This window comes from Taudactylus pleione, unplaced genomic scaffold, assembly GCF_031769625.1.
Source record: "Taudactylus pleione unplaced genomic scaffold, aTauple2 ptg000032l, whole genome shotgun sequence".
In the NCBI taxonomy this organism is placed as follows: domain Eukaryota; kingdom Metazoa; phylum Chordata; class Amphibia; order Anura; family Myobatrachidae; genus Taudactylus; species Taudactylus pleione.
Window position 1 is genome coordinate 1,098,172 of NW_028284434.1, and position 17,309 is coordinate 1,115,480.

Below are 17,309 nucleotides of genomic sequence, written 5' to 3' on the forward strand. Positions count from 1 at the left end.
CCTTAAGAGCTCCTGCTCTTCTAGCGAGTGATCCATATTGACTCAAAGTGCTCCTAGTAATGGCACCCTAATGACATTATTATTTCATGCAGTGCCTCAACACATAACAGTTTATTTTAATATTTTTTAACAGTGCCTGAACACTCATCACAGTCTCTCACAGCGCTCCTAGTAATGGCAGCCTAATTACATTATTTTTTAACAGTGCCTAAACACACAACACCGTGCCTCACAGTGCTCCTATGGCAGTGGAACCCTATGGAATTTTTTCTTTTTTATAACACAGTTCCTCTTTATCACAGTGCTCCTAATGGCTTTTTTTTAACACAATGCCTGTCTGAACACACAACACAGTGTTTTTTTTTAACACAGTGCCTGAAGCCCTGAACACACAACACAGTGCCCTCTGATCTCCTGTGTGAAATGGTGACCAATCACAATAGAAGGACTTTAATATGCAATCCAAAAAAACGCAAGAGCTGATGCAGGAAAGATGACTCAATCCAAAACACGCATGATCCAGTTCCGGGAAGATGGCATTTTGCCTCAATTTGGTGTCCGAAGTTGACAGGAAGACCCGAGCTGGGGCTTAGTTTGACTCATAATCTCTAAGTTCGGGGTGTGTTTGCTTTCCAGGAATCCGAACCCGCACATCTCTACTTATAATACAATCAAACCATTCCATTTTAAAAGAGTGTTTGATCTTACTGTACACCTGTGAGTATACAGGTTAAGATTTATCTTTTTTCACCCTGACAACCTTGTATATTGTCCCTGAACATCAACTAAATAAATTGCCTAGACACACAGTGTATTATAGAGGCACCTTTTTACTATGTACAGTAAAAAAAACACATACAGCACACAATAATAACAAACATTTAACAATACTGTACCTGGCTGTTCACCCCACTGCAAATGACACTTTAATTTCATATGCAATTGCTGTTGCTGAGTCACATTCTACCCACATGATAGTGACTGACCTTAATGTCTTCTCACTTTGGACAGGATGTATCAAGTATCTCAAATACACTGCAATGTGTCCTGATCTTATTTGCCTACATACCGTCATTTTTTATGGGCAGGTATACTTACGCGCTGGGATAGCTCTATGCATGTGCAACCTAACCGAGTGGGATCATTTGGCTCTCTAAGAGCTGTCCCTTATAAAGAAAGGACTTCTGAGTTTATGACTTCGGAGTCATAGTGAGCATGCGCACCCTCCGGCCAGAGTATGCATAAGCCATGGGGGAAGAGAGAGATATCCTTCTTGTCCCCCTCAGGGCAATTCTGTGGCATGACTCCATAGACTTATAAATAGTTGCTTTCCATAACTTGGTGCATCCCGGCACATCACAGCCTAATAGCAGTCTATGGGGACCCCAGTGCTGGTGGGACTACTTTAATGCATACAGGGATTGTACACTCTGTGGGCACCTTAGAGCAAAAATTTTCAGATACTTACACACAAATAACTGAACTTTATATACTAAAGAGGACCACCCAGTTATTAATTTACAAGGTCTGTATTGACCCTACCATTCAACTTAAAGTGAAACCTTGTGATATACTGTATAGTAGACAATGTTGAAAATTATATTCCGGTATTACATTGTATTACATTGTGTGTTATCTTTTCTAATGTTGTTCTAGACAACAATCAGTTCCCAGTGAGTTTTCTATGTTATTTCAGTGAACTGACAATTGCTTTCATTTATATTACAGGTTACTACTACTACAACAGCAGCAGCTTTTATGATGTGTCCTGCAATGATAGCAAATCAGGTACAACATAAAATATCTGTTTTTATCAGAATGTAATTGAACAGCTACAGAAACACATTTTTATAAAAAATAATAATATTCCCAATGTTCCTGTTCATTGTGCAACTGTAGGTTACACACAGTGGGAAAATTCCGGTATGCAGGGTTGTGGTAACAAAAGTCTGAAGCTGAGCACCTGGCACATAGTGTTTCTATATTTAAAATACAATATTTTAAATGTATTTTAAAATTAGCATTAACCTTTTGCCTTTTGGTCTAGGGAGATCTGAAGCCCTCTATGGAGTATTGGTTCCACCAGTCCCAAAACCTAGGGAAAAAGAATGTCTTCCACTGCAGTCTCCAGAGTGACTTTAAGAGGTGCAGGGAGAGTTGACCATCACAGACAGCTAATTAATACACTGGAGCTCTAGAAGTCCCTAGCTCATTAGCAGGAAGACTGATGTCTGGGGATATGCGCCCTGCCTCTGGAGCCCAAATTGGGCCAGAGGGGTGATTAGGTTCCCCGGCAGATTCCAGGAAGAAATTATTAGAGAGAACTCTCCAGGCTTCCAAGCACCAGAGCAGTGGCTATATCTCCAGGTTCTCTCATGCACAAAAGGAAAGACCACTCCCAACTAAGGGATACATTTACTAAGAATCAAATCTGGTCAAGTTTTTTTTTTCAACTCGATTAACATCGCTGAAACTCATGTGATTTGAGGCTCCTGAAACTCACAAATTTACAAAGAATTGAGTTTAGCTGAGAGTGATATGGCCGATGGTGAAGCAGATCGAGATATCTCCCCTGAGTAGCAAGTTTTGAAGGAGATTATTCACACGAGATTGCAGTGTCTTCTCTCTGCCTAACTCGAGCAAGCAACTTGCACATATCAGTGAGTTATGTGAATGTTGCTTGTGTTGTACCTGTAAAAAATGGGTTAACTGTCTAAAAAAAATTACGTAGAGTTCCCCCCCCCAAAAAGCATAACCAGTCCCGGACTGGTCAGCCAGTCCTGGTTCCTACAATTACTGGGAACAAAATGAGTAGGGTTCAACTGTAATTCAGGAACCAGTACCTGGCTGCAGAGCCAGTCCTGGTTTTATATATAGGGAGAAAAAAATTGCGTAGGGGTCCCCCTATATTTAAAACTAGCACTGGACTCAAACCGACTGGGGTGTAATGCCAAAGCTAGCAAACCCTATCTCCGGGTCTCCATGGCCAAAGCATTTGCACCCCATGTCGGTGATCTCAGGGGAAGTGGGGACCCCTCAAGAAATGGGTGCCCTCTCTCCCAAAACCTCTGGCTTGAACTGACGCTTGGGGCTCTTTCCCACACCCCTAGGCTGTGGGTATGGGGGTAATAATGTGTAAAATATTTGAAAACCATTGTATTTTACAGTTTAACTACATTTGCAGCATGCCTGCCCTTTTGCACTTGTGGAACTACAAGTGCCAGCAGGCGGCCAGCACCCTTACCCCCACTGTAAAATAAATAGTTAAAAAAAGACAGAACACACACACCATATATAGTAGAGCTTTATTACATACCTACCTCACTCACATATACTTACATACTGCCAGAAGTTCACATCCACAAACTGGCACCCAATCCATATACTTATATTAACGGTGTATGTGTGTGACCGCATTACACCACTAACTGGCTCCTGACTGATCAGTGTGAACTGTCAGGAGCCGCCAGCCAATCAGCTCTACAGTTAGCGGCTGCTGATTGGATGGCGGCCAAGATCTAAAAGAAATCAAAATATACTCACCCATCAAATACAGATAGGAAGGATCTGCACTCAAAATATCATAGGTGAAAAAAAAGGTTATTTATTTCACAAGGAATACATCTAGTGTGGATTTTAATTGTCCTGATCAGGGCCGGCTCCTGGTCTACTAGCACCCTGTGCGAGAAATGTTGGAGCGCCCCCCCACCAATACTTTTGGTAACTGAACAAAATTACTATATTTCCTATGTTTTGTTAAAATAAATGATACTTATGTACTGTACGGACTCATTACAGAGAGAACCAAAGTGTCCTACACTCATTATTATTATTATCAATCATGGTAATGTCTAAATCCCCTTCATGGAGAGGACTCTGACATCATCAGCCAGTGTCCAGCATCATTTCCAGTGTCCAGCATCATTCCATACCATCCAAGTAGGCATAGAGGGTGAATATAACCTTGTGGCGAGCATAGCGAGCCACCAAGCCCAAAGCGTGGTGAGCACAGCAAGTCCGCAAGGGGACAACTTTCTTCTTTAGGTGGGGACAACTTTTGGTACTTGTGTATGTAAAGTACATAAGTACCATTTAAAACATTCATTGGGTTCTCTCTGCAATGAGTCCGTAAAGTACACAAGTACCAAATAAATTAATCCACAAGAAAAAAAACTTTGATGCAGGAGAATAAACACACATTGTCCTCTAAATTCAAATGTATGTATACTTTACTGATCATGAAGCATATTCTAATCTGAATTATGGATGTAACCTGGTTGAGTGGGTCACATCTATATTTCACCTTGCAATACACACAATCACACACACTCCACTGCTCTTCAGCTCATACTTAGGGCCACATTTACTAAGGAAACATAACCCTTTAAGCGCTCACTAAAGGGGTTATGCCACCTTTCTGTATTTAGTAAACAGCAGTAATCTTAAATTACCGCTGTGTTTACAGCATCGCTGTCGCCGAGGACTTCGTGGGACCTCACCAGAGGGGTAAGTATCAGTGTGTTTTCATCAACAAGTAGTTCTTAATAACTGCTTTGGGGCTCATTTACATTTGGATGTAAGTCAGGTTTATGACACACCTCTCAGATGTAGCAATACTGTCCACTTTACCGCCGCGCTCATAGGTGCTGCTTTTACAATCTCCCTGAAATGCTTTTTCAAAAGTAGGCAAGTATGCCTTAGCCACTCTTCAGCCTCCCCCACTCCGACTCCTCTTATGACCACTGAAGTTTGAAGTCACTTATACCCAGTGCTCCTCAGCCAGAACTCCCCCTCCCCCCACAGTCACTTTTAAGTCCCCACCAACAGCTCAGAAAATTTACACACACTTAAGCCAATATCTCTGTCACAGGCACAGCTACTTAGCTAGCCCCCCTCCCCACCTCAGACTCAGCACCTGCAACTCATAATACTCCCCTCCTTGCTTAGTACAGCCTCTGCTCTGGCTCTGCCACTGTTCATCCCCCACCCCCATTTCTCAGCACCTGCTGTCACTCACTGTCAACTGTCTGTGTGCATGCTGACTAGCTCCTCTACCATGATCTACCACCTCCACAAACTTCATTGTTTTACTCAGGGCACTGGCAGACTTTGAGTGTGACGCTGCACAGTCACTTACCGAGTCTCTGAGTCACGATCACTGGGCTGGCGGTCTGTCTCCTCAGCTCATTAGTTGACATCTCCTCTGTCTGGCATCATGACACCGGTGTCCACCCAGTGCTCCAGAGTCTGCATGCTCACCCTGGTCCCATGGATGGTGGCCACGGACTGCTGCAACCCACCCACTAGCAACCAGTTACTGCCACGCTGCGATGCCAGTGCTAGAGAGCCCAGCCACTCTGTCCACTACCACTGCCAACCGAAGTAAGAGACTGCACAGGCAGGGATGGCATGTGACATCACGCCCAATCTGGGAATGACTTGTGGTTCAGTATAGGGTGGCCGCGGCACCGTGGGCATGTCCAAAATTGAAGTAGGGTGGGCAGCAGGAATTGACAGCCATAGGGACAGGGCCGGCCAGGCTGCTGTCAGACAGGAAAAATGGCTTCAAAAAATCGGCGCGCCCACTGTAGAGCCACTACATGCTAAAGAAAACTCAGTTAAAACTCGAGAATGAATAAAGATACGTTAAAGCAAAGAACATTGTTTTTTTTATGAAATTCTGTGTCAGTTTGATATGTCACATGACTGCCATCCCAATTTAAAACTTAAGGTTGCATCCGAAATGGCCAACTTCAAGTTGGCCGCCATACTGGTGGCATACCCTAAAAAGTTTTTCCCCACACCAATATCATATGCATAGACACTGGATTATTATTTCCTTTTTATAACGGTGTTTCCACACACATGGACACCCTGTACATAGAAATATGATACAAAGTTTGTTATATACAAAATACATATCAAATACATGGAATAAGTGGAAGGAGCAGTTGCTTGATTAGCAGCAGAGAGCTGACAGGTTAGTTTCAAGCACAGGTTGCCGAGTCAAGGAAGGTCGCAATATATTTTTGTAGTGAAGAACCTCCTTCCTGAAGCCAACAGTTTGGTTGAAAATGGAAACAGAAAAGGGAGAATATGGTTTCTATTGTTGCTAAGTGGAGCAGTGCCCCCGTTCAGGAGGAATGGGCCACAATACTATGCCAGTCTGAGATATAAGCCACATGATGGGAAGATATTTCTTTGGTATGCATGGAGGGAGTTGAGGGACACTAGGCTCAGATGAAGTCAAGGGATCACTGTTACATGATCCAGACAAAAGTTGAGGTAGGCAGCAGGAGTCTTTGTTTACACAGTCTCACTTGTATGGACTTTGCAATTAGATAAAGGACATCTTAGCATGTATGAATAAATTGTCCCAGGCACCAATGCATATATAAAATAAGTACAAATAGGTTCCTAGTAGTCAGATGGAAGACAAATGTGTAGCCAAGGATACAGTAGTAAATTATATTCTTGGCCCTCACCACATATGCTGTTTTGTTCCATGTCATCCATTCATGTCGACATTCATTAATTTCACATGAGAATGACAAAATGGTCATAATGCTGAAATGGACCACGTGGACATTCATCATGTCAACACTGATGAAATGTCCACATAAATACAATAATTACAAAACTGTGTGCCCTGGCGATGCGGCGATCACATAGCTGGTTGCGGCTTTGACAATGCAACAGTGTCTTCTGGGTCTGGGCCTGGCATTTTAAATGTCAACATAGTGAATGCGTCCCATGAACCTTACATTTTGAAAAAACTTAATAACTATTACTATATACGTGGTATTTTGTGTATATAATTAAAATAATTTCTTACCCATAAGTAGTGTAAAAACAGGCAGAATTAGTTTATATTATTTTTATGAGCTAAATTAATTTAACATGTTTGCAATGAAAAGCACTGATCCATATTAGTTACAATACTTTATTGTTATTCTTTGTTAAATGTTATTTTGCTGATATTTGTCATTGCCCCCAGTTAAATGTAATTTGCATTGTTTGAAAATGTTGTCTCCAGAAATGAGTTCACTCCAGAGAAACAATTCAAATAACTCTTAATCTCTCCTATGTCCCTAGAACTTCCATCATTGACCTATGTTGTGGACACAACTGGCTCTATGAATCTATCACCACTAAAAGAGATGACCAGGATCCTATTCAACAGTGTTTTTGCATCATCTGACAATGGAAACCGACAGTATACTTTGATGGAATTTAACGACCCAAGTATGGAATTTTTAAACTAAATCAATTACTATATATGTGCATATTTCATTTAAAGGGATGAATGGTTACTATAGTGGAGCTGACTGAAGAAAGTAAGGTGGATCATAACATACAAATAATAGACTTGATTCAGAGATGTATGCAAACCCAATTGTCTACATACATCTCCGATTGTTGGGGGTCTGTCCAAGCGCAGAACAGATCCTGCATGATTGCACATGGGAGCTGATTCAGGGCCGCTCGCAAGCGGCCCGATATTTGTGCACTGAGCATGCACCAGGTCCGGCGTGCGCGTGCACGAGCCCCACTGAGCGACTGAAGTTCAGTTGCTATGGGGCTCGCAACAAGACGGGGCGGCTGTCGATGTTGATTGACAGCTCGCCCCGTTTTGTTTGGCTGCACAAACGCAGGCGTTCCCTTAGGAATGCCTGGCGTTTGTTGGGCGGTCCAACTGACATTACTATTGATGTCTGTAGTGGACTTCCTGCTCTATTAGAGCAGGCAGTCCACTCAGCCTTGTGGCAGCTAGACCCTACCCCAGGTACTTGTCACAAGGCCGATGGTCGCGATTATCACGATGGTCTCCAGCCCGCTCGCACAAGCTGTGGGTGGTCACCTACAGCTTTGCGAGCGGCCGGAGAAATCATGATAATCTTGTTAATTACACATCTAGTAGGTATGTGTATTGTAGGAAATAACCAGGTGATGGTGTGCTGCAGGGAAGAGCAATTTCATCATTTGAGAGTTTGTCTGGAAGAAATAAGTTGGAGAGAGAGTTTATTTCAAGTACAGAGGGTTAAAGCATTTGTCAGCAATAGGAAGAATGGAAATAAAGGTGAGATGCAGATAATATGTAGTAACAAAAGTTCTGGTAGCACTGAAAGGAAAGTGAAGCTAAGAAAACTCGGTGTGGTATCATAAAGCTCAGGTAGGGAGGATTGCTACGGATTCAGCACCGACAGCTTCAGATTTGTCTTATAGGTGACACGCCTGAGGGTTGGTTTGTGTTGGAACAGGTGTGGGAGGCTGAAGAGGAGAATTGAGAGACATGAAAGAACTAAGGTGGCTTGAGCCAGGATTTCCTCATGTATTGATGTGAGGAGGTAGAGATATGGCAGTGGATGATGGGCCTGATGTCAATGACAGGAATATAATTTATTTATTAAACAGCAGGTTAGAATGGAACTAGATATATAATAATGAATGAGCAGAATCAAATTTGGACCGATGATGCTGGATTGAGAGATGGATTGATTTGAGATCAATGTTGATGAATTTAAGAACTAAATTGATGTGAGTCTGGTATTAATGAATTGATGAACTTGATTGGCTGGGATCGATGTTGATGAATTGAAGTATGTAATTGATAGAAGTTCGATGTTGATGAATTGATGAACTTGATCAGTTGGGACCGATGTTGAAAAATGTAATAACTTTATTGATATGACTTCAATGTTGATGAATTGATGAAGTAGATCGGTTGGGACTGATGTTAATGAATTGATGAACTTAATTGCAAAAAATAATATGGTAGTTGCTCAATCAGCTTAATTGCATAACACAGGTGCTTGTAAAGGGCGGGGTTTACACTGAACACAGAAAAAAAGAGATTTGCCTCCCAGCACACTGCAGCAAAAACAATACTTAAATCCTACATGATAATAGAGATTTAGAGGTATTAGTTACATACATTTGCAAATATATGAATAAGTGCCAGGCCAATCGTCAAGGCTCCGCTATTCTGGCGTCCCTAACATTAAGGGGTTCACGTCCGAGAAGCAAGGCACCCCAAAAAAATTCCAGCCAAGGGCCATCCCCAGGGCATCACACGAAAAAGGGAAAAAGGTGATAGTGAAGTGTAAAGAAAAGATGTGTAAGGATAAATCAATAAGTGTTAACGAAATAAGAAAGAATTAAAATGACATAAATAATATACAAACAAATAGAGAAGTGATAAAAAGTATTCTATGTGAATTAAGTGGTGATGCCATGAGAAAGGCCCAGTCAGAACCCCCCCGGGAGCCCCACTCCCAAACGCTCACCCCGAAATAATTATTGCTACATAATGGTAGCACCCACTCTGGGTCATATAATTACAATTGGTGTACTGCATGATAACAGTACATATATAAGCTGAGAGCTAACTTACCTTGGAGGTACCCCAAAAGCCCTCCACATGGCACTATAAGGCCATGGCCTCCTAATGCTGACTCCATCCATGCCTTTCCAAACTGCCAAAAAAATATAGTAGTTGCTCAATCAGCTTGATTGCATAACACAGGTGCTTGTAAAGGGCGGGGTTTACACTGAACACAGAAAAAAGAGATTTGAACCAATGGTGGCTGTAAGAACAATTCTCAGTGGTAAAACCAGACTGGTGAGCAAGATGGTCTAGGAGACTTGTTTACCAGATATATGAACTGGATATAATGGACTGGGACCAAACAGAAAGAAAGGACCTCATTCAGAGTCGGTCGTAAGCGGCCACTCGGTCGTACGCCTAACAATCGAGAATCAAAAAAAAAAAATCACACGGCTGGGCGATCGCAACTAAAGTGACGCCCATACATGAACAAAGCACCTCCTCTAGCTAACGAGTGATAGCAGCTAGCAATCGAGCCGATCGTTGTCAGTCGTTGTCTGTTGCTGTATGTTAATTTTTTTCTGATGGTTGCGGCCACTTGTGTTGTGTGCAAATTACATAAAAAATTAACAAAACAATGCATAGAATAAGCCATCCGCATGAAATATATTTATTCTTATTATTCTCTAATGCAAACTCAACTGAATCAATTACAAGCCAAATAGCAGTGTTATTAGCAACAACAAATGATTATTAGCTACTTGCATTGTGTGGCACAAAATAGAAACATCAAACATAACATCAGTCACATTCGATATTATCGATTGTACTCTGGTGCTTGAGAGAGCACATACCCAACCTCAAGCTGTATGATCAGCCAGGCCTCTAACCTGCTCTCAGAGTGAAGTTTTACTACTTCCGGCCATCTATGTCGGTCGTAGCAGGAAATTTATGTACGCCCCTAAAACGCCCTGAAAACGGTGAGGAACACCTGCGTTTTTAGACCACCACCCCCGTCGACACCCACAAATGGCCTTTCGAGTCAATCGACTCTCGGAAGCCACTTCCTGCTTGTAAGCAGTACGATTGACAGCATTTTGGATTGCAAGGTTTCGTAAGCACATGAGCACAACTAACCGTATGCATGCGTGGTTTGAAAACATCGGATGTGTACTACCGAGCGGCCACTTACAACTGACACTGAGGCCCTCATTCAGAGGCGGTCGGAGGATGCAAGCGGTCGCTCAGAAACTGGGCGGCCGCTTGCATCCTGACCGCCCGCCTCTGTTTCGGTCATTAGGCTGTGGGTTTACACCAACAGCTCTAACGACCGCTAGGGTGATGGTAGCGATGGTCATAGACCATCGCGACCATTGGGGCTTACGACGAGACCCTAGGGTAGGGTCTCTCTTGTCAGAGCCAGAAGCTCTCCACTGACATCACTAGTGATGTCAGTGGGGCCTCTCCCAAATGGCAGGCGTTCCCATGGGAACACCTCAGTTTGGGCTGCCACCCCCCCGGCCCGCCTTCCAAATGGGGCAAGCTGTCAATCAACATCGACAGCTCACCCCCTTTGGAAAGAGAACTGCTACGACCAGCGCTGTCGGTCGTAGTGGGTATCACGCATGCGCACGAAGGAGCCGGCTCCCTCGTGCGCATGCGCACTGGACAAACATCGAGGCGGGCGTGCGGTCGTAGACCGTACGGCCGCCTCTGAATGAAGCCCCGAATGAGGTCCAAAGTACCTGGGAGCTCAGCACAGAGCTGTAACTTTAGCAAGAAGTGACATTGTACTGGCAACAAAGACCAGTTAGGAAATGGAATTTATAGGGGAGGATCCTCAGGGATTGGATGCTGCGATCAGCTGGTCTGAGAGCAATGTTCTGAGTGGAGGAAGAGTGTCAGGTGCCAGAGTCCAACATGGCTGTGCCCATACTGTGGTTTAGGAGGGAACTCTTCCCAGCTTGTGTGCCATCATGCTGGGAAGACACATTGTGAGCAAGGGGCTGTGGAGTGCAATCTCCATGCTCAGTGACAGGACAAAGAGCGGATGGGGCAGGAGCAGCACATACAGACCTGAGCACTAGCCAAGAGCAAAGTGTAGCGTGAGCAGACCTCTGTGATATACAGGAGTGATTCACAGCATGAGCGTACCTCAGCGCTAACCTGAGCAGACACCGGAGAGGTAAGAAAGTGGTTTTCAAGGGCCGGATCATGACAGTAGGAAGGCCTCAGCATAATATGGAAAAGAACATTTTTGCAAGATGAACCATCATCAAGGCAAAGCTTGGTGGGATACATTTGCGTACACTTAAATTAAATAAGCGTGTACAAAAAGGGGAGAAACCTATACCCACTCTGGTCATTTCCACTGAGAATAAAAGAATAAAAGTTGACTTCCCTTCAAAGAAAGAGAGCAGTATTTAAGGGAGGCAGTCCTAAAAGTCATTTTATGTAATTAACTATGGCAGCGGAACAATGTCATGCGTGGTCGGGCCCCAGAGTTTGAGCTGTTTGGGCCGACAATTCGTTCGATCACTAAGTCTATACTCTATTTCCACTAGGGCTAGTTAGGTGTTATGAACAAATTTAGACACAATAAATGCAGACCTTTCACAGACTCAGACAAGCCAAACAGTCTTAAGTTAACCCGTCAGGACCAGTTTTCCATACTAAAAAACTCCTGCACTACATAGGTAAGGTGATTACACAATAAGGGAGACAGCTGTAGCCTCAGGTACCAGCACCACCCTTATCTCCATGGGGCTGAAGCCTTTAAGGAGGACTCATCCAAGGACAAAGAGCATTATGCTGATAAGTGTTTGGGCTGTTCCTGACACCCCTAGGTAGATACTTGGGGGTGTGTGATGTTGTCATACTGCTTCTCCTTAGAGTCATTTTGTGCTAACAAGTAAATAAACAGACACATACTGTAAACTATTGGTAAAAACAACTTGATTAAAGAAAGCACTCCCTGAAAGCCTAAGTCCACCACTTTATAATAATTTCTTCTTTCTTCTTATCTCTCATTCATATGCAAAGGGAAATGAAAAAAAAAGATATTTTTTGTTCATGCTCAATGAAAACCTGTTTTTTATTTACAATACACACATGATTGCAAAACATATGTAATACTTGTTATCACAAAATCTTGCATTAAAGTGGTATTTAAAAAAAAATGCAAAGACTGTTTTTAAGTGTTAAATATGCTTTTTTGGTGTGCACATGCATAAAAAATGTTAATACTTGAAACCAAAGCATTATTTGTTTATCTCTTGCACTTCTTTACATCTGGAAAGGTAAACGTAAAGGGAGTATAGACATAGGCCAAGTAAAGATATGTTTACATAATTGTTCTCTACTTAGAATGGGACACAGCTGCAGATAGGTCTGTTACCTGTTGCTCATGCTATACCCCCCTCATGGTGCTTCTGATGATGGAGAGAGTGAGTGGAGTGTTGGGTCTGAGCTTGTAACTCATAAGGCCCATACTCCCATCAATTCTTGGCAAACACATGTGGACAGTGGCATCGTGGCTATAAAGCAAGGACGTTTTTCCTATCTGAATCGAGGACACTGAGATGGGGGTGTGTACTAAGTGCCCTGGTCAGGGCTTGTTCGAAGGTCCCAGTCGGGGCTTGGGCTACCTGTTCAGGAGGGCAAGCCACTGTCCAGAGCCCACATTGGTGCGCATAGTATTTTTACTTTTGATTTTTAGCGGGGTGTGACCATGCCTCACAATTTTGGCCACACCCAACTCTTTATCTCCTAGGCCCACTGTAGATCTTGGTGGCCCTGTCTTGCACAATAATGAAACAAAAGGGTACTGTACAGTATTGCTACAAAACAGTACTTCCTGTGGACATTAAAGGATGTGATGCAGGGTTAGAAGGAAGTGAAATGAATGTCACAATACATCAAAAAATGCCTAAAATGCATCTAATTGCCCTCTAAATGTGACATGTTCGCACATATGAATGACAAATGTGCAATATTTATATTTGTTCCTAACAATTGCATACAGAAAAACAAAAGTCATAGCATATACACGTGTTTTAAATTAAAGTACATTATATCTGTATTTTCCTCACTTTTATACCAGTATTCTATTATATTAATATCAACCCAAAATGATCAGAGCAATTCATCAGGTCTATCATAGGAATTTCATAAGTTTTATTGATTATATTATGTCTTTACCTGAGTACTTCGTTACTATGGTCCGAAGTCAATTAAAAGCGAAAAGTCAGTTTCCGTGATACTTTTTCGGCGATGACGTCATTTTCACCGGTTTCAACTTATCCCCATATTCAATTTGTCCGACTTTTTGCCGGGGTGAAAAGTTTGCACATTGTAACCAGTGGAAAAGTTTCACATATGAAAACCTGGCGGAAAAAAGTGCAGAATTGGGGTTTTGGGGTGCAAACTTGCGGCAACCTCCTAAACCCTGTTTTCACCCGCCTTGGCGCTAATTGCATCAAAAAATAAAAAAAAAATACAAAAGACACCCCAAAGAAGCACTTTGAAAAAATGGGTGAAAAAAATCAAAGTGGGGGTACAAATTCAAAAAATAGGGAAATAGCCTTTGGTGGGGTCTGGAAGTATGGGGGAGGTTGTTTTTACATTGCAGGTGCTTGCTGAAGGTACATTTTTGGCGCTTCTTAATGCTTGACTTTAGCAACTTTAAAATATGCTTGCACCCATTTTCATGTACCCTAAATTTGATGAAACTACTTACTTTCCCCCCCAAAAAATGCTAAATGCTATTCTTCACCCCTGTTCCAAATACACTAAATAGCACCTATTGAGACCATTCAAAGACCCCAAATACCTTCAGCAGGGCTAATTGGGGTTACCCATAGTGAACCCCCATGTCTGAGCATCTTTTGGGGGGTGGCAGGCTGATTTCCCCAAAGACGACAGGACTTTTCGCCTGTTTGGGTTTCGCCGGGTCCCGTTTTCGCGCATTTGGAATTGAATGCGGGGATAAGCGGGGACACGCACGATACTTTTTTGCACCTGAAACCAGCGGTGACGGCGAAAAGTCTGGCAACAGACTTTTTACTTCTAATTGAATATGGGCCTATATCTTGTAATTGCGAAACCTACAATCTGAAACCTAAATTCCTATTTTGTATCTGTAAAAGAGCTACAGTTAACATTCACAAGTATGTATGTAAAGTAGGCCACACACAGACTGGTAATGTCACCAATTCAAACCATTTTGTCCAAAACCATTGCATGTGTGTGAATACACTGACATTGGAGACAATGTTACATACAGTATGTATGGTGGCGGCCATTGACTAACTGCACTAATGAAGTCATATAGGATCCGATTGTTTGGAATAAGTAATCAGTAATATCTGTCAAAGTTGCAAATTGGACCTTGAAAGTTTTAGTAGATTTTTAAAGAAGAAAATAAATCAGACAGGATTATGAGTACTTGTATATACTGTAAATGTTATACCTGTTGAACTACAACTGCCAGCAAGGCTCTTTTAATCTTTCTCTGCAGAAAAATAATTATTAACAAGAAACCATGACTTGTAGTGAAGTGGACAACTTCTGTCAAGGTTTGGAAACTTTTCGTTATTCATGGTAGTGGAGATCTCTATATAATACTTTTTTAATCTGCCATTCACCTAGCTTGCATCTATTTATTTTCAATTAGGAGTGTTTCAATGAATGTGCATTTAACAGCCCGCACTGACATTCCACTCCCTTGTTATATTATCAGAGACCGACCATTCATTTAACCCGCCCACCATAGTATTGGTTTCACTAGATACAGTAATGGGCATTTGATTGGCTGCCATCACCTTTATAGATGGCCCGCCTCCGTGATGTCATGGAGCCAACAAACGAAGCCGTGTCAGGTGAAACGCGCGTCTTACTTCCGGGTAGTCTCCGGAGTGCACGTGGAGACTACCGCTGTCGGGACAACACTGCTGCTTCACAGCCACAGCCACTATTGGCATCAGGTATTTACTTTTTATGAGGGACACCCGGGCAGCACCGTCTCATTCAATGTTCCCCCTGCACTGTGATCTCATATCAGAGGGGTGAGTTGTGTCATTTGCTGACCGGGTAATGTTTCCTTCTTTTCTCTCTATTCTTTGGGTTCAAGTGGAGTGTTAGTGGTGCTGGGGAACCTATGATTGGGAAATCTCTCTCATTATGTTTTGATACCAGGGTTATTATACCACCTAGCTTTTTCCACTGGACACTCCAATCTGTTTTTCGGGTATTTCATATTCTCTCACTGCTCCACTGGGCAGCCTGCGTTTCTCTTTCCATGGATTAGACAGGGGAGCTATTTTGGATACTTACCTGACTATATTTCATACCCTCATGGTAATGTGATAGGTCCGCTCATGCTCCATTCACTACATTATATATATGGAGTATAGCAGCAACCTACCCCTTACTAAGAAGTGAGCGGTTACTTTGCTATCTCTAGTATAATACCTGATTTATTGTATGTTTCCCTTTTTTCCTTAAACCACCACTATATCCTTATTATTTATCTACAACACTTGAATATTTATGTGTTGTGGTCTATATAATCAATCATTGGCCCTCATTCAGACCCACTCGCAAGTGGGCGTACGCACGTTCGCCGTACGTAAAAAAATATTTAAATTCAAGCACTCGCTCATTTTTTCCTACGCAGCTAAAAATCCGCCCCAAACTCAGGCGACCCCTCCTCTGACTAACGAGCGTGCCAAATAGCGAGCATACATCCCCAAAATGGCTTGAAGGGAACGCACGCACAAGTACAAACCGGAAGTGGGACTGTCAGATTCCGATTACCTGCTCGTTTTTTCGGCCTACCTCCCTCAATCGTATCATGCCAATCAATGTATCAATTAGCTTATTTTTTTATTTTTTTTCAACACAATGCAATAAACTTTAATCTTGTCCGTGTTTGTATTTGCTCGCAGAATACGTACGGCTGAAACCTTCGCTTTTATTGTTCCAAAGACATGTTAGCCCCAATTAAACAATTGTTCTATTTGTTTGTCTCCCCACAATTTTTCTGTGGTTCATTTCTTTATTTAAATTTGCTTACGCATGTCACTGCATCAAGCCAATCGTAACTCTCAAGAGATTTGTGGCCCTGTCGAACACATGACTCATACACTAACCAATAGAATTTGTCCTGTTAATTTCCCAAATACATTAGCCAATCAAATTTTTTTGTGGTGCTTTATTAAAAATATTTTGTAAAAAAAACACCATTGCCATCAAGAGATCCGCCGCATTCACCAGGCGCGAACTGCTGGTGCTGACAGAGGTGATGGACAGGAGGATCACCAGTCAGCCTCCACCCATCTCCAACAGGTGCAAGCGTTCCGCATATGCGGAGGTACGTCGACGCCTGCGCTCCTTCGGCTCACGCCGACATATTTGCCAGCTGGAGCACAGGTGGTCGGACCTGCACCGGCGGACGCCCCGCTTGCTGGCATGCTTTCGCATGCAGATTGCGGAAAGTAAGTGCTCTGGACTGTGGTTTTCAAGTTTATCTTGAGGGCCCTAACTGCATGTGCATGTTTTCATGACTGTCCAATATTTTTTTTTTTTTTTTTGGTTTCCTGTTGAAACTAACAACAATTTTTTGGTCATTTTTTAGGGGCACAGCAAACACTACGGCGGCATCGCCACACAAGACGCCGGTCCCGGCCCCTCTCTCCAACCCCCAATTCCTCTATTCCCCCCTCCTCCCCAGACCCTGTGGCTGAAATTTCTGCCCTACTTCCCCTCCAGCCCAATTCCCCCTCTCCTCCATCCGTCCCTCCTCCAAATACCCCCTCCCAGGATGGCGAAAACACCTTGCCCCTCGGGTTGGGGAATGTAGCCACCTCCGAGGTGGTCCAGGGAGTGGCTTCTGGCTCTCTCGTTTTGGAGAACGGTATGTTTTTAAAGTTTATTTTGGACACCACAAACTGTTTGTATGTAATCATGTGTCGTCCCCATT

General features: G+C 42.9%; 1 protein-coding gene across 1 annotated transcript in view; it reads left to right on the forward strand.

Annotated features, from left to right (window-relative positions):
* The window catches only part of LOC148538904 (uromodulin-like), a 125,973-nt gene that overhangs the window by 25,050 nt on the left and 83,614 nt on the right, over positions 1–17,309 (forward strand). Inside the window, exons 5-6 of the mRNA XM_088452090.1 lie at positions 1,729–1,788; positions 7,096–7,245. Coding sequence (XP_088308216.1) covers positions 1,729–1,788; positions 7,096–7,245 — 210 coding nt within the window. The remainder of the gene's footprint in view (positions 1–1,728; positions 1,789–7,095; positions 7,246–17,309) is intronic.